At 39.3% G+C, this 25,771-nt stretch overlaps 1 protein-coding gene across 2 annotated transcripts in view; it reads left to right on the forward strand.

Annotated features, from left to right (window-relative positions):
* Nucleotides 1-5,463, forward strand: part of LOC125450906 (guanine nucleotide-binding protein G(q) subunit alpha) — a 193,676-nt gene extending 188,213 nt beyond the window's left edge. For both annotated transcript variants that reach the window (XM_048527281.1, XM_048527280.2), the window contains exon 7: nucleotides 1,828-5,463. In XM_048527281.1, coding sequence (XP_048383238.1) covers nucleotides 1,828-2,018 — 191 coding nt within the window. In that variant the 3' untranslated portion in view covers nucleotides 2,019-5,463. The remainder of the gene's footprint in view (nucleotides 1-1,827) is intronic.
* Nucleotides 5,464-25,771: the final 20,308 nt, after the last annotated feature.

Genomic DNA, 25,771 nt, shown 5'->3' on the forward strand with positions numbered 1-25,771 from the left:
AATGTTCATGTAAGCACAAAGTAATCGATAGAACCCGAAGAAAACAAGCCAAGAGCCCTGAGATTCACCCTGTCTCAACACACAAGATGGATATGTCTCCTATCCACTAGCAATGCAACAGGTATGTGAGTTTCTCAAGTACATTATGGTAGTGCTGAACAGTACTGCAAATTAGTCTGAGATCTGCAATGATGATATGGTAAGGCTGGTGCTTTGCTAATGCCAATTTCCGTGGACAGAGGATGCAGGTAGTTGCTGTTTGTGGAACATGCCCTGAGGTGTTCCGATATGATAGCATTATCCAACATGTATGAGAGAAGATGCATGCAATCTGCTGCTACCAGGTAACTGCAGTGGTTTTTGGGTTGGGAATTGGTACCGTCTAATTTCTCACCAGTACCCGGGAGAATAGCAAATTGCAGAGAAATGAGGTGAGGTAAGTTAATAATGAGATGTTAACACAAGCAAATATGTTCCTCACCACTGACCAGTGAGATTCTCATTTAGACACTGAAATGTTAAATGGAAAATAAGATTTTTTTTGATGTTGAGAATCCTGTTTTTTTTTCCATTCTTGCTGCGTTCTCCCAACTTTCTCATCATTACTGACATTAAGATACTGGGAAAATTCCACAGCTTGGTTCATAAATAGTTAAACGTTAAATTAAAGAATCTCAAAACAAAACTCCCTTCAAATTTTATTTCCACCCACGTGTTTCCAAGACTTTACAAAATGCTAAGTGTTCCTTCACTCTCCTGGGACCAAACCAGGGCACAACACAGCTCTAGGAATTCACTTAGATTCTCCTCTGAAATGTTAGAGTTCTTCTGGTTCTTCCACTAGCATTCAGCTAAGCAAACTCTCCAACAGTTCACAAGAATGGGTCCCCACCACCTTGCTTAGAAAGGCTGAATCAGAATCACTGCTATTTTTTTTCAAGATAGCTGTTTGCTCTGACTCCTCCTTTAACTCCTGATTCAGTATTCAACTGCACGCTTGTCTGAGAAAATCATGCAGCTAAAATTCAAGTTCAAAAATAAATCTTCCCTGCAATCTATCCTCAGCGTTGTGGCACACTTGGAATATCCCAACTGGTGATTTAAACTAATCTCCAATTCACAAACATCCTTTTGTTCAGGGAGACAACACACAAACAACATCAAGTCTACACTTGTGTTTTTCTCCAATTACACTGTTTGATCCATGTATCTTACTCACTTTCTGTAACCTTTAACATTTTTGTGTTTTTGGAAAAAGTAAAATGATTGTATGAGGAAATGTTGCCCTGATGTGGCAGGCTGGGCACCAGGAATCTCAGTCGACAGAATACTTCAGCTGAAAATGGGGAAAATGCCATTCATTGTTTGGGATGGGAACTAACGTTAGCCAGGATATTTAAAGAACGCTTGGCTCTTGTATATAGAGGCATTGGATCTATAAAATCTACCTGGACCAAAGGATCTGGTAAACAGGATTGTGGTTTCAGATTGCATTCAGACGATAGTGATAGCACCTCTTACTTTGGAGTACATCCATGGTATTGCACTGAGTTGTCACTCCAGGTTATGTACTCTGATCAGCAGCCTTTGTTATTAAAGATATGAATTGCATTATAAATTGAAGCATTTTATGGGTAACTTTGTAGATTATTTGACAGTTTACTTATGTGTAGAAATATTTAAGTTACATTAAAAGCTCTTTGTCTACTTAAAACATGAACAGTATACTTTGAATTGTCTATGCTTCAAACGTATCAAAGCCATTGTTACATCAATGTCTGGAGATATTAAATAACTGTATACTCTTTCAAATTATCTCATTAACAGGACCACAGCGAGATGCACAAGCAGCGAGGGAGTTTATTTTGAAGATGTTTGTGGACCTGAATCCTGATAGTGACAAAATTATCTACTCTCACTTCACGTGTGCTACAGATACAGAGAATATACGGTTTGTCTTTGCTGCTGTCAAGGACACTATCCTACAATTAAACCTAAAGGAATATAACCTGGTCTAGTTTACTAACTGACTTGGTGGAAACAAAACAAGAGCAACTGTATTATCTGTGAAAATAATTTGCATAATGCTAATTTATTGCCATTCTGGACTCTGTGCGCTTCCACAGAGATTTAGTAAATATTATGATTTTATTTAACAAAAATGGGGCAAAAGATGCTGACACACCTTCGCAGCACTCGTCCACTTTTTAGGCAAAACTTTGTGACTTTGTGTAAAATTTTCACTTTTCACTTGTAAATTCTGATTTCAGCACTCTGAAGGTAGGGTTTTTTGCTTCTTCAAGCACGCCCCTTCCTTTCCTTTTCCCCAAAGGAATACTTGAGGTACAATGTCCCTTTTTTGTCATCTGTTCCTCTTAAAGCTCAATGGTACACAGTAAAAATTGTAATGTTTTTGGCAGATACCAAGCTACCAATGGAATAATTATCGTACTTCTTTCCTGATAGATGAAAAGTATCGGTACTGTGATTTTTAAATTATTGATATGTATAATTTAATCATCAATTTTCAAACTAAGCAATTTGTCTTCATCTTAAGCTATAAATATGGGAGCTCATAAAGCAATAGGTGATTGCTCATCTGTAAATGTTGCCACACTTGGATTCCCAAAAACATGGATAGATGTAGGTAAGAGTACAATATTGAGAATGTTGTGTACTTGTAAAACAGTATATGGGGTTGAATTTCTATTTATTATGTGCCATTCTATTGCTATTTACTAGACTTGTTTTACTGAAAGTTGCCAAACAAAATGTTATCTACACTACATTTGCTGATTGTTTTGGAATCTCTGCTTGGGTCTTTCTCCTTAGAACTGTAGATGGAGACATCATTGACGTACTTAATTTGCACCAGGGTAGTCTTTAAATGTTACTTCTTTGGCTTTAAGTGAAGAAGTTTTAATATTGCCACTCATGGCATTTTCAATGTTTTTGAAGTTTTAATGGATAAAAATTGCTTTACTCAAAATGCTTAAAATCATGTGGCTCATACCACAATAGTGACTGCACTTGAGCAGAAGATGAATGGTAAGCAAATAACATTGCAGTATCAACTCCTGGGTTTTTCTAAAAGCCGTTTCTTGGACACATGCCAAAACAAGTGAAGAAAATAAAATGGTGCTCTTCCACATTATGTAATATTTGCCATTAACTGTATTATTCTTTGACATAGGCAGATCAGTGTCCATGACCAATTTTGTATCCTAACTTTTTTACACATATGTTGAAAGGTACTGTGATTATGTTTTGATTAAATCCTGCCAGATCCCTCATTTTAAACCAGAATGGTTTTCCTATTCCATAATGTCCTAGTAAATAAACCTGTGTCATTATTTTCATTCCTTTCAAAATCTGTTTCTAGGCTTTGGTGACTTTGTTTAAAGAGCAGATATTTGAACAGACATGACTGTGTTCCTTTAACTTGCTAGTTTTCAGGATTTTTTTGTTTTTTGAGCTGTTAACATAGATTATCGATGGTTCAGGTAGCTAATTTAAAGTTATCTGTACTGTCCATTATCAGAGATGATATGTTTTTGTGCATGGTTTCCTGCTTCAAAAGAGTAACTTTTGTTTCTATGGAGCACCAAAGTTAATGGTCAGTGATTTGTCTCCCTCCATTCCTGCACCTCCATCAAACATACATTTGTGCTTTCATAGACAAAGCTCTTATAATTTGTAAAACTTGGCTGTAGGCATAGTGTAATTATAATCTTGTAATAATTGTGTGTGAATACGTATATATATTATATATATGTGCACACATGCGCTCACATCCATATTGGCTTTGTGATAATTTTGGCAGATTGAATGTGCTGTATTGATAATATATATCTATGTAATTGTATTGTAAGTCTTATAGCTAATTTGCATTTTGAATAATGTTATTTACTTTTTTTTACGAGAAGCGAATGTAAATTTTTGCCAGTTTTTTCTCAATTAGGGTTTAAAATATTTTCTTTTTGTAAGTCAAGATAATTATCATAGTGTAGTAGTCTGATTAATATACATCACATGGGTTTCTGATCAAAGAATTCCTTCTGATAAAATTTAAATCTGTCCTTTCTCTCCCAGAAAGTATGTGTACAAAGTTTAATCAATGACTCCGCCCATGAAGCAATCAAAAAAATTGGCTTCAGGATCTTGTCATGTATAAAAGAAACCAACTTGCCATAATTCCTTAAATTAAGAAAGTGTTTTAGATCAAAGTTTGTATTTTGGGGAATACCATATCTAAATTCTTGTAGCTGTAGTGTCTCTGATGGAGTTGCTCGTAGTTTACATTATACAGAAGGTCTGTATTACCAGTAGATACATTTTAAATTTGTGTTTTATGCCTTATGGCAGTGGAGTCAAGAACTTTGTGCCTCAGAATTGAAGCCTAAGACAAGAGAGAGCCTCTAAAACGTGTGTGCTGTGTTGGGTGTCAGAATTGAAAGTTAGATGTTGGCTTTTACTTTATCAGTAATGCACTGGAGGGACCAATGCAATGTCATTAATTCCTGTGAACAAAGAAAGACATTATACTGTCAAATGAAGTAAAGCCAAGTCCAGCAGGTACTTGCTATTTACCAATTCATGTCACTAAGTGCAAACAAATAAATGAAGTTAGGCATGCTGTATGTAAAGGTGTAAGGATGACCAGTGGCTTGGTCGATTCTTGTAACATCTACATTTTTGTAATTGAATACAATGTACATTAAGTATGTTAATTTGGCCTACAAAAGCCCTGCCTTCATTTACTTTTTAAACTGCTCAATCAATTAGTCTTCAAGGATTTTAGCTCATCGGCGCTTTCAGCAGAGAAACTAAAAGTTGTTAAGAAATTAAATACTTAAATTGAAAATTGTGAATGGCATTATGGCTGCCAGATCAATTCTGCTCCTAATAATATAGAATTGAAGACATCTAAATCACAGTAAAGTGAAACAGTATGTGCCATGGGCAATTTCTTGTAGTGCCACATTCTTTTAAATGTTCTGGTAGGACTTGTATATTTAATTCCTGTTAATTTTAACATGCAATATTGTAAAAAAAAACATATTTGCTGTTTTTAAATTGCCACTTAAATGCATGTATTGTCATTGTTTGGGGAAGGGAAATAGTTTTTGGAAAAGACTAATGTTGTACATTAATGCCCCAAATGATCTTGCTGGTTACAAATATAGTATTTTTTGGCCATAATTTTGTACTGGTTTCATTTGATGTCTCCTGGTTGTATTTTTCTTCTCAACTGCTTTTCATGATACTGTACTTGGAGTAAAATTTTATTCCACTGATTTTGTCTTCACATTATAAAAATATTATCCAGTATTTTTTCAGCACGTGAAATTAATAATTGTCCTTCAGACTCTCATGGGAAAAAAACTGATCAATGTAGTAGCACAAAAAAGATTTGTCCCTTGTCATGGATTGTATGTTCAATAAAATGAATATTTGAATTTTTAGTGCTCTACATGTTCATTCTAACTTTACTACTTAATTGCTATAATAATCAGGCCCTTTCACTAGTAAGTTTTCAATGGAAAATATACATGATATGAAAACAGATATGGAAGCAAATAAAATGTTGCTGTTTCTGATACTTTTTTCACAGTCATTTGGTATTTAGAGCTTGAATATTGCAAAACAAAAACAGCCATGTTACAAAGGCGCTTTTGTTTTTGCACCAAGGACAAATATCAAAATGTCAGATTTCTTTTGATCAAATAATTTAATCAGAAAAACAGTGCCCACTGGTTGGCAGTTCAACTTTCAATGGTAAAGGTATTGCCATGGAGAAAGTTATTTTTTTAAAAAAGATTGTTTTCTGTTTTGTCAGGTCATTTTAAAAAAAAACACATTTTAAAGCTTAAGTGGATTCATTTTTTTGAGGACAACACGTCCTTGCATCTGAATTTATGTGACATCTATAAATATCACGAGTTTGACAGACTATCTTAAATTTCGTCTCTATTTATTATTACACTCAAGATTGTTCAGCAAGTGCTGCATCTTATCCCCTCACCTGTTTGCCTGCTGCCCTGTTCCTCTCACCCATCTGCCTGACGCCCTATTCCCCTCACCCACAGATGTGCACCTTCTCTCACACAGACCACCTTACCCATTTGATGTACACATTTGCTATTCCTGTGTAGTTTCTCAGAGGTTTTAGGAATGTAAATGATTTACTTACCATACTTTTATAACTAGTGCTATAAAAGGGGGTATGACAGATAGATAATCATGTAACTTTTCATCTCACCTGTGTTGGATATAGGAATCTGATCCAAATTGGATGATTCTCTAATTCAGTTCATTGTGGGGTATACACTTTTTCAGTTGTCTCATGCCCAACTTTTGAATTTCCCACCCTAAAACATCTGCACCGCAATCCTTTTCTTCAAGAGGTTGCTTAAGATCTACCACTTTGGTCAAGATTTTGATCATTTGACCTAATAGCTGCTTATTTGGCTGACTATTATATATGGCTTTAATAATGCTCCTATGAAAGGCTGTTCTGTGTTTCATTACACTAAATATTAAAAATAGCACTAATAGCAGAGCACTTGGAAAACAGTAATGGGACTGGATAATGTCAGCATGAATTTCGGGAAAGGAAATCATACTTGACTAACATTGGAATTTTTTGAGGATATAAGAGTTGATAAGGGGGAACCAGTGGACGTGGTTTACTTGGACTTTCAGAAGGTTTGCCAGTAAAGGTCTCTCATAAGAGATTAGCATGTAAAGTTAAAGCAGATGGTATTGGGAGTAGTATACTGACATCGATAGAGAACGAGCTAACAGGCAGGAAACAAAGAAGAGCAGTAAATGGGTCACTTTTTTGAGAAGCAGCCAGTGACCAGTAGAATACCATGGGGATCAGTGCATTGTATTCATATACACTAATGATTTAGATGAGGAAATTAAATGTAAATGCCCAAGTTTTCAGATGGCACAAAGCTGGGTGGAAGGGCAAACTGAGAAGAGGATGCAGGGTGCTTCAGTGATATTTGGATAAGTTGAGTGGATAAATGCATGGCAGATGAAGTATAAAGTAGATAAATGTGAATTGGTTTATTGTCTGAAAGGGGAAAGTACAACGTTCGCCTCTGTATCCTTGTACATCAGTCACTGAAGTAAGGATGCACCTGTAGCAGGCAGTGAAGAAAAAAATGCTATGTTGACCTTCATAGCAAGGGGTTTTGAGTACAAGAGCAGGAATAGCTTGCTGCAATTGTATAGTGTATTGATGAGACCACACCTTGAGTACTGACTTAGTCTCCTTTTCTCAGGAAGGATGTTCAGACTATGGAGAGAGTGCAATGAAGATTTACCGGACTGCTGCTTGGAATAGCAGGACTGATACATAAAGTGAAATTAGATTGGTTAGGACTATATTCATTTGAATTCAGGAGAATGTGGAGGAATCTCATAGAAACCTATAAAATTTTGATGGAGCTACACAAGGCAAATGCAGGAGTAATGTTCCCAATGACCCAGGAGCCCAGAATCAGGAGGCATAGTTGAAGAATATGGGATATTTAGGACTGAGATGGAGAGAAATTTCTGCACCTAGAGTGGTGCGGCTATGGAATTTCCTGCCAGAGAAAATGGCTGATGATAAAACATTGAACACGTTCAAGAAGGAAGTTTTATTTCTTAGTGCTAAAGGATGTAGAGAGAAAGCAGGATAAGGTACTGAATTAGATGAACAACCATGATCATACTGAATAACAAGGGCCAAATGGCCTACTTTTGCTCCTGTTTTCTATGTTTTGATGTACATAAATATTAGTTGCTGTTCTCAGGAAATTTCTCCTGGCAGAATTTTTGCAGATTAAATTGCCTCCTGATAGTATTGGGAGTTGCAGCAACATGATTGTAGTCACACTTGAGTCACATGAAAGCCATGGAAACTTTGTGTGAAGAATTGGGCTGTGAAATTACATTTATCAGAGGTACACTCCTGTTGGGTTCTTGGTGTGATACACTCGCTAATGCTGATATTAAAGGAAGTAATTGTGTGCTTTGGAATGAAAAATATGTCCTTACAATCTTGTCCAAATGTTTTCAAAGGGAATGCATTATGTCAGATGAATACAGTTGATGCAAACAATAATTATTACCAAAATTTGGTACATGAGCCATGATAGATACCTTAAGTTTTCAAGAAAAAATGGGATTAAAATGTGCACAGAATTTGAAGTTGCCTTCCTGAATATTGTCAGCTGCTTTTATTTGAAAATACTAAATAGATCAGGTATGGAGGGGTCACAAATATTGAAAACGGTAGTTGTGAACAGCCCAAAGGGACATTACTGTGCTAAAATTGCAAATTTAAAGGACATTTACAGTCAGTGAGAACATTCCTGCAGGCCTACCTACCCAGTCCTTTTGAATCATTGTCCCAGCTTCACAATAAAGAAATTAATCAATGGACCTTTATTTCTACCAAAAACAAATTCAGTCAATCCTTTAAAATTTTCCATGGATTTCAATTATTCAAATGTGTTTAACTTTCATATATTTCTAACTCCCTTAACATTAAACTGATTCTAGTCATCAAACCTAATAGAAAATTCTGAAGCCCAACAATTTTTATTTTATACAATATCTTTAAAGTTGTGAAACTTTCCAGGGTTTCCTCAGGAGCATGATGAAGGGATATGTAACACTGAGTTATGCAAGGAGATATTATGTCAGATGAACAAAGCTTATTTGAAGAGAAATGTTTGAGGGATTGCCTTAGAAAAGAAGAGCAAGAGGTGGATATGATCCAGGCAGCTAGATTCAGGGCTTGGGACTTGCAACTGACTTGGAAATATGGGAAGCTGATTCTCATGATTAGATGGATAAAAATGGAATCAGGTAAGACCGACCCATCAACTTGGATGATGATGGAGATATAAACTATCAAATATTGCACATAGGCCAAGGGGATGATGAGCTTTGTTATTAGTCAAATAGGGTGCTACTTGTGACATTGATGAAAGTTCTTTTGGTACTCTGGCAGGGTGAAAATCTCATTCAAACATGGAGTTCTAGGAAAGATGAGGACATAACAATGTGTTCAAGACATTTTGGAAAGGAAAGTTGAAGATAAGACAAATGTTTGCAAGGCCATTAAGGTCAAGGTTTTTTTTGAGACAATGAGTGATGATGGCAAAGTTAGAGAGTGGATGGAACCTGAAAAGTGGGAATGATTTACTACATCGGCTAGGTTGGGTCAGGAAGGGAAGTTGGGTCAAGCAGTGTAGTGGGAGCAAGATCATGTGAATAGCAGATCGATCTCATGGCTAGGTGAACTTAGAGAGGATTTGTGGGGAAGTAGGAGAGAAATTAGACGAAGATGAGAGTCAGGATTATGGTAGACTGAGCATTGATAGTTTGACCAATGACCTAGCTAAATGTAAGGGCAATGCACAGGATGCTGATACTATCGTCCGAATCTTAGTGACGAGGAAGCCCATGAGCTCCTTGCATTCTTGCAGGGAATAGCACAAGGGTGGCTTAAGGGGACAGATTGCAGTCAAGGAAAATAGCCTGTGGTAATGCTTGCAGTTTTAATAGAGGAGAGCAGGATATGGCAATACGTTAAGTGATTGAACCAGGTCTGGCAGTGAATGATGAACTAGATGTCTAGAATGGCCTTTCAAGTCTGTGTTGCCTGTACTTTAAGGGAGCAGAGATTAAGTCTGCTGGGGAGAATATGCAGCAAGAGAGAAGTAATGGTTTTAATGCAGATTGGCACATCAAATGCTGAGGTGAACTTGAGGCTGAGCAATTGCATTGCTACTAAAGATCAGACTTCTGTGAGGTTTCCCTTTATCTTCCTTTTTTAAGAGTGTAAATTACAAACATTGACTTTTTTTTGTTCAAATCTTACAATTGAGGAGTTAGCTTTATAGCCCTTCAAATACACTGTTTCAACATGCTTATTGCAGAATCAAGGCACAATGAGACTTATTCTGGACTACTCAAATAATACATCTTCCAAAGAATATTTGGGCTTTTCCTTTCAGTTATAGAGACTTCAGTTGAGGCTCAAATTTATTGAAAATTTCTCTTACCTATTCCAGTCTTACAGAATCTGTAGAAAATAGCAAATTTGTAAATTTGTTTAACTTGCAAGTTCTCTCTGCCTGAATACTATGACTAGGGCATGCATGTATTTGATTAAAGAAAGCTGTAAATCATGCAGTTGTAAATAGCCAATAAATGTTTATTAGAGATAGTAGGAACTGCTGATTCTGGAGCATCTGAGGTAACACGGTGTGAAGCTGGATGAACAAAGCTTGACTTTTCGGGTTGGAACCCATCAAGTTTTCCTGCCCCTCTGATGCTGCTTGGCCCACTGTTCATCCAGCTTCACACCATGTTATCTCAAATGTTTATTAGATTCTCATCCTGAAGCATTGTCTTGGGTTTCAGCTACCAGCAATCTGACAGCATCTGAAGATGACTAATGATTAGCATAAGTATAGTCCCCTCTTATACTACAGTTTCTTGATTAAAATACAAATTACTTTTGGGCAACGGTAGTTTTCCCATCTCTGGGTCAGACATCCTGTGTTCAAGTCCCACTTACTCCAGAGGTATGTCTGAACATTTCTGAATAGTTGATTAGCAAATATCTAGTGACAAAGTTGTTTGAAATTTCCTGAGCTGAGGTATTTTCAACCTCATTTGTATCCTTCACGTGTTGCAATGCCATTCATAAATATTTTAGGCCCAGGTGTTGGAGTAAGGCAGTGATAATCGTCAATTTCAATTTAACCTCAGCTCAAAATGAACTTTGTATGATGGCATAAGTCCTTAAATGTATACAAGGTGTGGATTTGTTAATCTAACTTTATCACTTACGACATTTTTGGATATATTTTGGTATGCTATGTTCTAAGTGCTGGGTTTCCTTAGAATCGGTCGAGATCTGAAGGGTGCAACTATACACTTACCCTGAAGCTATTATTCTGAAGTAAAGAAATTGCTTGTTAATATGTCAGAGCCTCTAACTTAAAACTACATGTATTGCATATTCAGGCTGACATGTAATAGGACTCCTGTTTAATGCTGACACAGCTCACTGTTTCAGAATTGAGTTATCAAGTAATTAATCTCGTTCAATTTCTTTCTGATTTGATGAGGCCCACTAAACCTTGCCTTTAAAGGTTCACTCCCACTAGTATTAGGTGCTGGTCCAGCCAGTGACAACAGCATTCCACAAGGGAATGGCAGCTTGCACATTTTTAAAAACTTTTCCGATTTCAAAATATTTTGTCCCTTTCAGACCATCTTGGTCATTTTTTAAAAAATTCATCTTTTGACGTTGGCATCACTAGTTAGGCCTACCTTTATTGCCTGGAGGTTGTGATGTTGTGCTACTTTCTTGAACTCCAGCAGTCCATTTGGCACAAACAGTGTTTGGTGTTGCTGTTACTGTGAGGGAGTTCCAGGATTTTAATTCAGTGACAGTGAATAAATGGTGATTTTTTTTCCCCCAAGTCAGGATAGTGAGTGACAGGAACTTGCAGGTGGTGGTGTTTGCATGGGGCTGTTACCCTTGTCCTTCTAGGCAATGTTGGTTGCAGATTTGTATGGTGGTGAAGTAGTTTTGGTGTGTGCCTTTTAGATGATACAGTGGTAGCAGTGTGTACAAATTAAGAAGGGACTGCATGGAAGCTAGTCAAATGGCTTGCTTTGCCCTGAATGACATCAACCTCCAAGTGTTGATAGAACTGCAGTAATCAAGGCTGATGGTGCGTATACACAGACACCTAACGTGTGCATTGTATGTGGAGGACAGTCAGGAAGCAAGTTACTCTGTTCCTAGTCCCTAAGCTGTTCTTGTAACCACAGTATTCTTATGGCTAGTCCATTACAGTTTCTGTTCTATGGTTTTTATACAGCTGTTTCTCCCACTATCTTTTTCTTCCATATTTTCAGATGCAGGAGGTAAACATTTTGATGTGGTGTGAAAGGAGACCACCAAGAACAGCACTGAGTATCCCTCTCCCCACAGACTGCAGCAGTTTAAGGCAGCAGCTCACCAACAACTTTTCAACAGCAATTAAATGGGCAATAAACACTAACTTAATTAGCAATGCTGACATTGCATGAATGAAAAAATTATAAACTAGCGATGTTGTAACAATTATGAACAGGTTGATTAGAAAGAAAATTTTGGGGAAACACAAAAAGAAATTGGGTTAGGCTAGCGATGGGGATTAGTTGGTTAGAGATAGAAGGAAGTGGAAGATGGTAGTCTATTCCCACCTATGGAGAAAGTTTAAATGTCTGCCAGCAGAAAATGGCAAATTTTGACAAAACAAAGTTCTGATTCTGCCTTCCACCTTCCTAGCACTCGTAAGCAGGTTGCTGCTCACGACATTATCAATAACACTGCATGGTCTGCCACTGCCTGATTGCTGTAGATCCACTGATGTAGGGATACATGGCTCATACCCATTGGACTCTCTTGATTCTCCCTTAGATTTATAAAAAATTCTAAAGAAAAGCTAGTGGGGCCATTTTCAGATAACGAGCAACTTTTAAGATCAGCAAATTAAATTATAGAAAATCAGCTTCAACGTTTGGATTAAACTCGGATCCAGCCCCAAAAAGTCAATGACAAATCCAAAAATGCAAAGATAATGGGAACTGCAGATGCTGGAGAATTCCAAGATAATAAAATGTGAGGCTGGATGAACACAGCAGGCCAAGCAGCATCTCAGGAGCACAAAAGCTGACGTTTCGGGAAGGGTCTAGGCCCGAAACGTCAGCTTTTGTGCTCCTGAGATGCTGCTTGGCCTGCTGTGTTCATCCAGCCTCACATTTTATTATCCAAAAATGCAAATATGTTTTAATGCATCAATAGAAATCAGTGAGACTTTAAGAAATTCTGATCTCCATTGCAAGAAACAGGGTTGCAAATGAGCCTTTTGATATAGCAATATCATATTGATGATGTACTACTGGAAGGAACCATTTCCATCAACTTAATGAGCTTTGCACTTTAGAGCAGCAATTACCTCCAGATTATCAATGCTACCAACTAGCACCAAAATTAGCTTCTTTGTTTATTTACCTAAATGCTACCTTTTTTTGGAACGAGCTGTTTGCAATTTAGGCCCTACATGGCAATCCTGATTACAGTGAAAGGTATTTTATTGACTCGGAAGCATTTTTGACTTTGAGGTAAGACAAGACAAATAAGTACACATCCTAGAACTGAGCACACAGAAAACTGCTTGCTGTATGCGTGGAATGTTTAAGTTAGGCATTATTTCATTTCCTCAAGATGACAAATTCTCACCAATTTTGGTGTCACAAATTACTGAGGCCAGATCAATACATTAAACTGACATCATTAGTTTATAACTTTTTCATTCGTGGGAAGCTGGCATCGCTAATTACACCAGCTTTTGTTGCTCATTTAATTGCTCGAGAAGCTGGTGGTGAACTGCCTTCTTAAATTGATGTAGTCTGTGGGGAGAGATATTGCAGTGCTGTTAAGAAGAGAGTTCTAGGATTTTGATGTAATATTACTGAGGCAACTGCAATATACTACAAGATGATATGTTAGCTAGGAGGAGAACTTGTAGATGCTTGGGAAGACTGCTACCTACTGCCTTTATACTTCAAAATAGTCAAGATAATGGGTTTGGAAAGATCTATTGTTGGAGCCTTGGTGAGTTACTGCAATACATCTTATGGTAGATGATACTGCCACTGTATGTTGGTGACAGAGCAGTGAAGGTTGGAGGTCGTAGATAGGGTGCCAATCTAATAGTCTGCTTTCGCCTGGATGGTGATCAATTTCTTCAGTGTTATTGGAGCTGCAAGCATTACGCACCTGGATGGCATTCCTTCACGGTTTTGACTTGTGCTTTGTAGAAGATGGACAGACATTATGGAGTCAGTTGGTGAGTTATTGCTGCATAATTTCAAGCCTCTGAACTGCTCTTGGAAGCACAGTATTTATTTGGCTAGTCCAGTTCAGTTTCAGGTCGATGGCAACTCCCCAGGAGGTTTTCAATGGGGCTTCGGGATTCAGCGATGGTAATAATTACTGAATGTGAAGGGAGAGAGTTTATGATGATGCTTTGGCTTTAAGAGGTGTATTTTGGTTTGTTTTTTAAATGAAGAGAGGTTGAGCCAGAGGAATCGAGTGGTCTGCTCCAAGCCAATAAAGTAAACGGCTTGTGAGAACTCTAAGGTTTTTTTTAAGTTGGAATAAAAGAAGCAGCAAGAATGGACAAGGTCAACCTCCCACAGAACCAGGATTTTAGTTTAACTTTCAGTAACTGTTGGGGTTTGGAAGTGGTTATACAGCTCTCCCTGCTACAGGAAAATGCTAGAACTCTCTCTCTCTCTCTCTCTCTCTCTCTCTCTCTCTCTCTCTCTCTCTCTGCCAGAATTTTGTCATTTTGTTCTTTCCTCCTGGACTGAAAAATTGCATTGGACAATCTATTTTACTAAATTTGCCTTTGCCATGGGTACGTTTGTGGCAAGTTACTATATTGGAACAGTAGCTGTTTAGTAGTTAACTAAGTTAAGATTTCCAGTAGAGTTAAATTAATCCAATTCTTCTTACTTTTGCTTGTATTTTAACTTTAGTGTAAGAATAAATTGTTTTCCTTCAAGCCTGGTATTTTGACCAAACTACAAATGGAACACAATACCTTACACCTGCCTTTAAAAATAAGAAAAAGGTGGTGTCTAGCTACCTTAATATATTTTGAGGGCATTTGATCTGGTTCATAACAAACTGGGGGCTCGTCAGGATTTAAATCTCTAATTCCAGGTTGGGTTTAGGATTATTGGATTCAAAGGCAGTGAGTGGTGAATATTGGTATTCTCTTTTGGAGTGTTGTATTCATTTAGTTTAAGTAGGGTATGCCTTGCATAGTAATGGTTCTTTCAGTCACTGAGTTTGCTTAGGATGGAAAAAAGTCACTTCTGAAATTTTATAGAAAAAGAGCAAGGCAAATCTTTTGGAATTGGCAGACAAGCTGGAGTTGGGGTTGCCTTTTGTGCAAAAAGGGGAGGTAATTGCAGTAACTGCTCACCATTTACAATAGCCAGAAATGCCATCAGAATCTTTTGGAAATGGCTAAAATTCAATTGCAAATGGAGCAGCTTAAATTAGAGGCAACATTGAAAAATAAAGAGAAGAGGAAGTGAAGCAGTTTGAATTATGATTGAAAGAAGAAAAGCAGAAAGAGATAACAGCTCTAGCAGAGGAAAATGAAAATGAAAGGAAGACCCTACCAGAAGAAAGGGAAAAAAGAGAGTCTTTGAATTTTGGGAGTTGGAAATGAAAACCCAGTCAACTTAAAATGGTGAGGTAGAGATAAAAGATAGGTGTTGTGATGAGGTCAGTGACAGGGAACAATCCCATCCTAGCCAAAGGCCTGGTTGTGCTCTATTTAAATATGCTCCAGCATTGTCCAGGTTTGCTGCTAAGATGACAAGATTAGCAGCAGAAATGGGGAATGATTAGAAGTTGGTTCATAAATCTAAGTTTGGCTTCTGACATCCATTTCAACCTGTCAGGGATCGAAAGTGGGGGAAAAGAGAAATCCTCAGATGATAAGGGAAAAGGACATCTGACTAAAGATTTCCAATCTTTGGTAAACTAGGAAATGCATGAGGGGGGGAAAATGAAGTGAAAAAGCTCAGGTGTTTTCCCTGTAATAAAGTAGGCCACATGAAGCAACAGTGCTGGTGGTCTAGAAAAAGGACAGGAAAGACAGATGTGGGAAAAACAGAATAAGCCAATGAGTTTTGTTGATGTGGTGATGGAAAATACAGTGGATGCTAAAAAGCTGCACCAGAACATACAAACTGATCAGGGTTGGTAGAGAAGAAACTGCCAAATCTCTTTAAATAACTGTGTGGGTAAGGTTTACTCATATATGCCAAGAAAAGCAGGTAAAGAAATTAAAATTGAGATACAGCAGCAAGTCAACCTTGATGGTGAGAACAGAAGGTACATAATTTGACAGGATTATTGTCAGAATAAGCAGTTATATATGGAATTCATACAATAGAACACTACTGTTCTCACCATAAGGTGAGGTTGGAGAGCCTGGTGAAATGGTGCTTGCAGTTAAGAGAGAAATTTTTGTTTTCAGAATTACAGTTTATCCTCAGTAAAGATACAATTGGTGGGATTGATGCCTGTGGTTGAAAAGCCAGTGGAAAATCAGACAACTGAGGTGTTAAAGGAAGTAGATCTTGGGGCTTTACCTGATTGTGTGGTAACAAGGTCACAAAGCCACAAGTTGAAACTGAAGGAGAAATCAAGGAGTACAGATAAGGAAGTTGAAGTTCAATTATCAGAAATTATTTTTCTCAACCATTTGATCAAACAAAAACAACAATAGGTAGGGACAAAGTGGATATTTTTAGTTTAGAGAATTCAGCTGAAATACAACAGAAAGATGAAAAACTAAAGCTGTTGTATCAAAAAGCATACACAGAAGTAGAATGAGTGTATCCCAAAATGTTAATGTCTTAATAATGAAGTCTTGACACGAAAATGGAGACCATCATATATTCAGGCAGACGAAAAATGGGCAGAAGTTCATCAGGGTGTATAACCGGTGGGGCTAAAGAAAGGTGGTATTGCAGTATCATATGAATTACCATTTGGGAGCATGGAAAGCTCAAGCCAAACTACAAAAACATTTTTATTGGCCTAGACTGCACGGAGACCTGGGTGAATTTTGTCAGACATGTTATGCATGTTAGGTAATTTTAAAAAACCTCAGGTAGTGATAAAAGCAGCATCCTTCCCAGAATTTGAGGAGGTAACACTACCACTCCATCTTCACTAGCAAAATTGCAAATTTTAGAAGTCTTGTCTGATACCTGTTTCATCACATGCTGTGCTACTTTTAAATGCTGTTTAGCCAACTCACCCACTCTATTTAACCTTTCCCTAACATTTGTCGCATAATCTAAATATGTAGTCTCTGAACTCTGACTCACCAATTTTTTTTTAATTTCACTGATCCTCATGCCTGTAGAACTAATTCAAATGGTCTGCATCCCTAATTGCATTAAGTACAAATAGAATTCCTTTATCCCAGTCTTCTGGATAGATTTGACCATAAGCCCTCAACCTGGCCTTTAAAGTTTTATGTCTCTCTTCTAATGTTCCTTGCGATTTTGGATAGTATGCAGTGGATTTGAATTGGTTTATTCCCAAGTTATCCAAAACTTCCTTGACTAATTTTGTAAATTTGACCCTTGATCTGATTGTATTTCTGTGAGTAGTCCAAATCTTGTTTAAAATAAATCGAGTAACTCTTCTACAGCCCTTTTAGCTGTGTTACTGTATAATGGAATGGCCTTTGGAAATCTAGTAGACACATTCATTATGGTCAACAAATACTGATTCCCACTTCTTGTAGGTATCAGACTTACCCAATCAATTAAGACTCTTGCAATCGTAAAAGTTTTTAAAAATGTCCAAGCTGCCATTCCCTTGTGGAATGTTGTCACCGGCTGGACCAGCACTTAATCCTAGTCTCTGGTTTCCCTTCAGAAAGTGGTTGTGAGCTGCCGCCTTGAATCACTGCAATCAATGTGCTGGGTAGACACGCAATGCTGTTAGGGAGAGAATTCCAGGATTTTGTTACAATTATTCTGAAGAAAGAGCACGATGTTTCCAAGTTTGTCTGGTGAGTGCCTTGGAGGGGTACATGCAGGTGGTGGTGTTCCCATGTATCTGCTGCCCTTGTCTATCTAGATGGATGTAGTTGTGGGCTGAGATGCTGTCTGAAGAGTTTTGGTGAATATGATATACATGATTTTTTTCATGCGTTTTTTTAACATTCTACAGAAAAATGTAGCACCTGCGTAAAGCAGGACAGCCTTAGGACCTCTTATAAATTTGGGTTCTTTATGTCCTTATAATTAACCCAGGATTAAGTGGGGCAACTGTTGCAGGTTTGGTAAGGCATGCGCAAAGTTGTTTTCTGCAAGTTACCTTTAACTCACTGGATGACCAAGAGTTGGTGGATTTTTCTATACCAGGAGTCACTTTACTCACTGGGTGTGAAATGGACTAGTTGTATTTCAATGAAATCCAGAACTTAAAATATCCAGACATGAAGTTCCAACCCCGCACGGCCCGTTTCTATCTCCTTCCCAAAATCCACAAACCTGCCTGCCGTGGTCGACCCATCGTCTCAGCCTGCTCCTGCCCCACCGAACTCATCTCCACCTATCTGGACTCCATTTTCTCCCCTTTGGTCCAGGAACTCCCCACCTACGTCCGTGACACCACCCACGCCCTCCACCTCCTCCAGGACTTCCAATTCCCTGGCCCCCAACACCTCATATTCACCATGGACATCCAGTCCCTATACACCTGCATTCCGCATGCAGATGGCCTCAAGGCCCTCCGCTTCTTCCTGTCCCGCAGGCCCGACCAGTCCCCCTCCACCGACACACTCATCCGCCTAGCTGAACTCGTCCTCACCCTCAACAACTTCTCTTTCGATTCCTCCCACTTCCTACAGACTAAGGGGGTGGCCATGGGCACCCGCATGGGCCCCAGCTATGCCTGCCTCTTTGTAGGTTACGTGGAACAGTCCCTCTTCTGCACCTACACAGGGCCCAAACCCCACCTCTTCCTCCGGTACATTGATGACTGTATTGGCGCCGCCTCTTGCTCCCCAGAGGAGCTCGAGCAGTTCATCCACTTCACCAACACCTTCCACCCCAACCTTCAGTTCACCTGGGCCATCTCCAGCACATCCCTCACCTTCCTGGACCCCTCAGTCTCCATCTCAGGCAACCAGCTTGTAACTGATGTCCATTTCAAGCCCAGTGACTCCCACAGCTACCTAGAATACACCTCCTCACCCACCCTCCTGCAAAAATTCCATTCCCTATTCCCAATTCCTCCGCCTCCGCCGCATCTGCTCCCACAATAAGACATTCCACTCCCGCACATCCCAGATGTCCAAGTTCTTCAAGGACCGCAACTTTCCCCCCACAATGATCGAGAACGCCCTTGACCGCGTCTCCCGTATTTCCCGCAACACATCCCTCACACCCCGCCCCCGCCACAACCGCCCTAAGAGGATCCCCCTCGTTCTCACACACTACCCTACCAACCTCCGGATACAATGCATCATCCTCCGACACTTTCGCCATTTACAATCCGACCCCACCACCCAAGATATTTTTCCATCCCCACCCCTGTCTGCTTTCTGGAGAGACCACTCTCTCCGTGACTCCCTTGTTCGCTCCACACTACCCTTCAACCCCACCACACCCGGCACCTTCCCCTGCAACCGCAGGAAATGCTACACCTGTCCCCACACCACCTCCCTCACCCCCATCCCAGGCCCCAAGATGACATTCCACATTAAGCAGAGGTTCACCTGCACATCTGTCAATGCGGTATACTGCATCCACTGTACCCGGTGTGGCTACCTCTACATTGGGGAAACCAAGCGGAGGCTTGGAGACCGCTTTGCAGAACACCTCCGCTCAGTTCGCAACAAACAACTGCACCTCCCAGTCGCAAACCATTTCCACTCCCCCTCCCATTCTCTAGATGACATGTCCATCATGGGCCTCCTGCAGTGCCACAATGATGCCACCCGAAGGTTGCAGGAACAGCAACTCATATTCCGCCTGGGAACCCTGCAGCCTAATGGTATCAATGTGGACTTCACCAGTTTCAAAATCTCCCCTTCCCCTACTGCATCCCTAAACCAGCCCAGTTCGTCCCCTCCCCCCACTGCACCACACACACAGCCCAGCTCTTCCCCCCCACCCACTGCATCCCAAAACCAGTCCAACCTGTCTCTGCCTCCCTAACCGGTTCTTCCTCTCACCCATCCTTTCCTCCCACCCCAAGCCGCACCCCCATCTACCTACTAACCTCATCCCACCTCCTTGATCTGTCCGTCTTCCCTGGACTGACCTATCCCCTCCCTACCTCCCCACCTATACTCTCTCCACCTGTCTTCTTTACTCTCCATCTTCGGTCCGCCTCCCCCTCTCTCCCTATTTATTCCAGTTCCCTCTCCCTATCCCCCTCTCTGATGAAGGTTCTAGGCCCGAAACGTCAGCTTTTGTGCTCCTGAGATGCTGCTTGGCCTGCTGTGTTCATCCAGCCTCACATTTTATTATCTTGGAATTCTCCAGCATCTGCAGTTCCCATTCTCTATGAAGTTTAGACTAGAAGGTTTGTTGCCTATTGGCCTGGTTGACTTACTTCAAGCTCAGTTTGGTTTTAAATTGATACATGTAATCCTTTACAAAATGCAGTACTGTGGATGGTGGAAATCTGGAATAAAAATATGGATTTCTTTAATATCTTGTGTGACTCAAATAACAAGTTAATCCTATTAATGGTCCCATAAAATTCCCCAATGCTTTACCATGTTAAAAGTACTTATTTATACACATTCAAGTTTCTGTTTCTCTGTCATGCTCTATGCGTCACTCATGATAAAGACACAGCTAACTCATCAGGAAATGGTACCAACTGTCGCTGGCTAGGCCAGCATTTATTGCCCATCCCTAATTACCTGCGGGGAGAGGGGTGTGCAGTTAAGAACCTAACACATTGCTATGGGTCTGGAGTCACATGTAGGCCAGACCAGGCAAGGATGGCAGTTTCCTTCCCTAAAGGACTTTGGTAAACCAAGTGGGTTTTTCAAACGATGGATCTGTGGTCACCATTGGACGCTTAATTCCAGATGTTTATTGAATTCTAATTCCACTGTCTGCAATGGCCAGTTTTGAACCCAGGTCTCCAGAATGTAATCTAGGTCTCTGGCTTAACCGTCCAGTGATAATATCACTAGACTATTGCCTGAAGAAGGCATAAAAAGGTAACAAAAGAAATGGTCCTGTTTTATTTGGAGATTTGATTAATTGAGTTTGAGTTGGAACTTGGAATTGTCAAATGAGTTTGGATTCAGAGTTGTCAGATGACTATTTCATAATCCAGTGTTAAGATGGAAACTAGTGACAATGCTCGAACTGACCTGGACCCTAACAACATACAGGAATTGCAAATCCAAAATCCCTGGCAGACATTGACCATAAAACAACCAAATTTACTATTATCACAGAATCATATGTACTGATTGTAATCAAGATGTATCCCTTTAAAATAATGAAATCAAATGAAGGGAAGAACTAAGCCAAAGGATGCTCAACATCACCAGTGGAAAATGAACAGTTAATGGAATAATGTTGAATGACCAGCATGCTAACATACAAAAAGCTGAGAAAACTGGTCTGTCATGTCTGCCTAATCAGTAATTACAGTGTTGTTGATCTCACCAGCACTGAGGGCAAGATAAAACTACACCCAGTGATCAAGGCAAGTTCAAAGAGCTGAGAATACAACCCCTAGTCCAACCAACCTTCTGTTCAGTACAGTCTCAAAATTAAGTACGTAACTTGACTCACCAAACTCATTAAACTAGTGTAATCTTAATTAAATTAACTAGATTACAAGTGAATTAGTGGAAAAATATAACTCTATTAAATATTACAAGAGGAGGTAGAAGGGATTTATAGGGATAAATATTCAAATTTCCTCAATGTAGAGGAATAAACATTCAAAAAATTAACTAAAGAAATCTTACAGCAGTCTGTTAATAATTGGTGAAAATAATAAAATGTGCAAAACAGATTTGAAACTGAGTCAGTACAAAATAGAACATACTTTTAATAACTACTTCCATTACCAGAGCCAGCATGAACAACATGCACTTCCATAACAGTTGATCACTAAGGAGAATGTAATTGCACATAAGCTATGAAAAAGCAATGCACTATTTGGCTCAACCTGTCTAAGTGTTGACTCTCCACATGAACAAATTGTTCTGAACACATTAACTGTTCTCCTATTCCTTTCTCCAATTTTCTGCTTTGATACAAAAACATAAGTTGCCAACAGGCTTGAAGGACTTTAAATATCTGGTGAATTATTTATTCTTAGTAATTTTCTTGTTGAGAGAAAGGAAGAGGGAATTGACAGTCATTATGACAGTCACTGGGCACTGCAGAGAACACGATGGAATGCACCCCTTTTGCCTGGCCCCCTATTCACACCCTTCATCGTTAACGAACAGTGGTAGCAGTACAATCAATAGGATATACTATGGTATTCAGAAAGCTCCTTTGACAGGACCTTCTAAACCCACAATGACTACCATCTAGAAATACAACACATGAGAATACCATCAATGCAAGGCCCTCTACACGCGACTCAACATTCTGACTTGTAAGTAAATCACCATTCCCTCATCGTCACTGGGTCAAAATCCTGGAACACCCTACAAGTACTTTTGATGTATCAACACCACATGGATTGCAACAGTTCAAGAAAATAGTTCACCACTACTTTCTCCAGGGAAATTAAGGGTGGACGATAAATGTTCAGGATTAGAGAGCGTAAAGTGTATATATCATTGATAGTTACTTGCTAATATAGAAATTGAATACTGTTGGAAAAAAGGCATGTTGGAAAAGTTTGAAATGGTTTGACAGATCACTTAGTTCAAGGTCAGTTAGGGATGGACAATAAATGCTGGCCAGCCAGCAATGCCTACGTCCTGTGAATGAATAAAAGAACCAGGCAGGTTAATTGATTAGTCAGGGTGTTGCTATAGAAATAAACTATGAATAGCTGTCACCTCTTTTATTGATTTGAAACAAATGCAGTGTTTTTTTTTCCTTTTCTGGCTATATAGAACAGGTCCTTTGTATAAATATCTGTAATTTCCAGTGCATTCTTGGATTCAGAATCTTAATGCACATTATCAAATTTGTGAATGCTACCAAACTAGAATGGAAGATGAATTTGGAGTAGTTTAAAATATAAAATAAATTGCAAAAATACGTATGCGATAGAAAGGATAGTATAACTCCAATGCATGAAGTTCTGCAAATGGGAAGGGGAGAAAATTAACAATGTATAATATTAATAGGATTAGAAAAAGCTGAAGGTAAATTTGAAGACTCTTTTTAGACCTTATGCTTGGTACGGCCACATAATACACAGTATGAATCAACAAAGATAGCACAATTTTGGTTAAAGATAGCGTTGACTCTTTCTCCAAATGTGCTGCCTGCCTGACCAAGTGTTTCCAGAATTTTCTGTTTTCATTAAAGCTAATAGAATTTTAAACTATATGATAAATCATCTCTTGTACAGTAAAATATTGGAATTCTGAAGCAAAAGCCATAAAAGCTGGAAATGTAGGTCTGGCAGCATCTGAGAAATCAAATTACCATTTGAGCTTGTTGTAATTCATAACTCTTATAAATTGTGATTAACTGTACAGTTCACAGAAATGACCATGTCTTCAATATGTGAATATTGAGAAACTGGAGACATTTAAGTGCTGATACAAACACAAATATGACCCTAGTGTAAAACGTTATGCTTTGAACAAAGACACAAGAAAAATGTGGCACACAGCCTGAAATTGTAATGTCTCCAAGGTGATCTTATGGCAGTGACCAAGGTTTTTAAAGATATGCAAAACATAAACCCAAGTTATTGTGTGTTACAAAAAGTCAGGGAAAAATGCATGAATTCGAAGTGAAGAGACAAAATTTAGGACAGCCATTGGAAAGTCTCAATTATTGTGATATCAAGTTCAAGTTAGCAAAGCAGAGTAGAAGCAATTATTTGGGGTTGTCTAATTTCAAAGGGGTGAGAACGGATTATATCCAGCTAAATAAACTAAGAGATGGAAGGCAGAAGTATGACACACAATGAACTATCTTTAAAAAGAGTACGTAACCGGTACAATCAAAATACAACACCAAACAGCAAACAAACCGGAGTTTGCTACATGATAAAATAAATAGAAAATGAAAATGAATGTCTGTATCAGAGTGGCAATACAGGAGAACCAAGCCGAATATAGAAGGTACAAAGGTGAAGTGGAGAAAGAAATGAGAAGCAAGCATAGGTAAGAAAGATAGCTAATACAATAGGGAGCCTAAGAATTTTTTATAGGCCTATAATAATAGTGGTAAATGGATGAATGGACTGAATAGAGCAGAGCTGATTGGTTGAGTGGATTACTTCTGTTTGTGCTTTATGACCTTATAAATAGGGATTATCAGGAAATGTATGCATGAAATCAGAGAGCATGACTGAGTGCTACATGAATTCTCTACATCTACCTTTACTGAAGAAGATGATCTTTCCATAATCGTAAGAACACTAATTGAGGTAGTGGATGTGCTAAAGACTGAAAAAGAGTTTTAGAAAGGCTGACTGTTTTTGTAGGCAGTAATCCAGGACCAGATTAGATGCATCTAAGGAAACTGAGGGAAATATGATCCTAAATTTCAGAGGCAATTTTAGATACAGGGACAGCCAGAAGATTGGAGAGAGTTGCAAATGTTACATTCTTCTTCAGAAAGGAAAATTATGAAATGATACATTTTGAGAGGAGGATTGAGGAAGGAATTATAAAACAAAGGATCCAAATTCTAAAGTGAATGTATTAGCAGAGCATTTTTGGTGTGGGTGTACAAGTTGAAGAAAGGTTAACAATCCATTTTGCATACTGAATTTTATAAGCAGTGCCAAACAGTACAAAAACATGGGTGTGTCCAATTTCCAGCACCATACTTATGAAAGATGTGAAGACACTAGAAAAAATGCAGAAATGAGTTAGAAGAATGGTTGCAGGAGGTGCTGTCCTCCGTCAAGAAAGTTGAGAGGAAAGTCGATAGAGCTTTGTTGAGGTATTCGAAATCTTGAAGGTCTGGAAGAGTAGATGGGGAGAAATGTCTAATTGGTAGAATAGTTGAGAATCAAAATTCCCCTGATTTAAACTGAATGGCAAAAAAAATGCAGCAGTCTGTGGAGCCGGAGGAACACAGCAGGCCAGGCAACATCACAGGAGCTGGATAATTGACGTTTCCGGTCAGGATCCTTCTTCAGAAATGGGGAGGGGAAGGGGGAAGGGAGCTGGGAAATAGAGGCGGGTGGTGGAGCTATGGAAGATAGGTGGAGTGGTGATGGGTGAGTTCAGGTAGGGAATATTGGGGATTGATCAGTGGGATGGGTGAGGCAGACAGGAGAGAAGATGGACACGTTATATCAGGTCATGGAGGGATGAGGGAGGATGGATGGGGCTGGTGAAAGGTAGGTGGGATGGTGATAGGTTGGATGCAGGTGCGGGGTAATGGTAATTGGTCGACGGGAATGGTAGGGTGGATAAGTGGAAAGGATGGACAGGTTATGTCCGGTCAAGGAGGCACAGATGAGAGGGCGGGTTAGACATGGGATGAGGCCGGGGCGGAGATTATAAAACAAGTGAATTCCAGGTTTAGGCCATAGGCTCCCAAGGCAGAATATGAGGTGTTTCTTCTCTAGTTTGTGGGTGGCGTCATTGTGGCACTGGAGGAGGCCTAGGATGGACATGTCACCCAGGGAGGGGGAGTTAAAATGGTTGGCAACTGGAAGGTGTTGTCATTTGTCGTGTACAGAGTGCAGATGCTCGATGAAATGCTCCCCGAGTCTGTATTTGGTCTCACCGACAGGGGTTCACCTGTACATGCTCCAACTTGGTCTACTGTATCCATTGCTCCCGATGCAGCCTCCTCTACACACTCTCCCTCTCTCTTTCTCCGTCCCCTCTCATGCATGCACATGCTCACTCTTTCATGAGGAGACCACATCAGGAGAATGTCAGATCTTTGGTTAAACATCTTCCAAGGCGGGCTTTGGGATACACAACAACACACAGTT

The sequence above is a fragment of the Stegostoma tigrinum genome, chromosome 3 (genome assembly GCF_030684315.1).
Source record: "Stegostoma tigrinum isolate sSteTig4 chromosome 3, sSteTig4.hap1, whole genome shotgun sequence".
Classification (NCBI taxonomy): domain Eukaryota; kingdom Metazoa; phylum Chordata; class Chondrichthyes; order Orectolobiformes; family Stegostomatidae; genus Stegostoma; species Stegostoma tigrinum.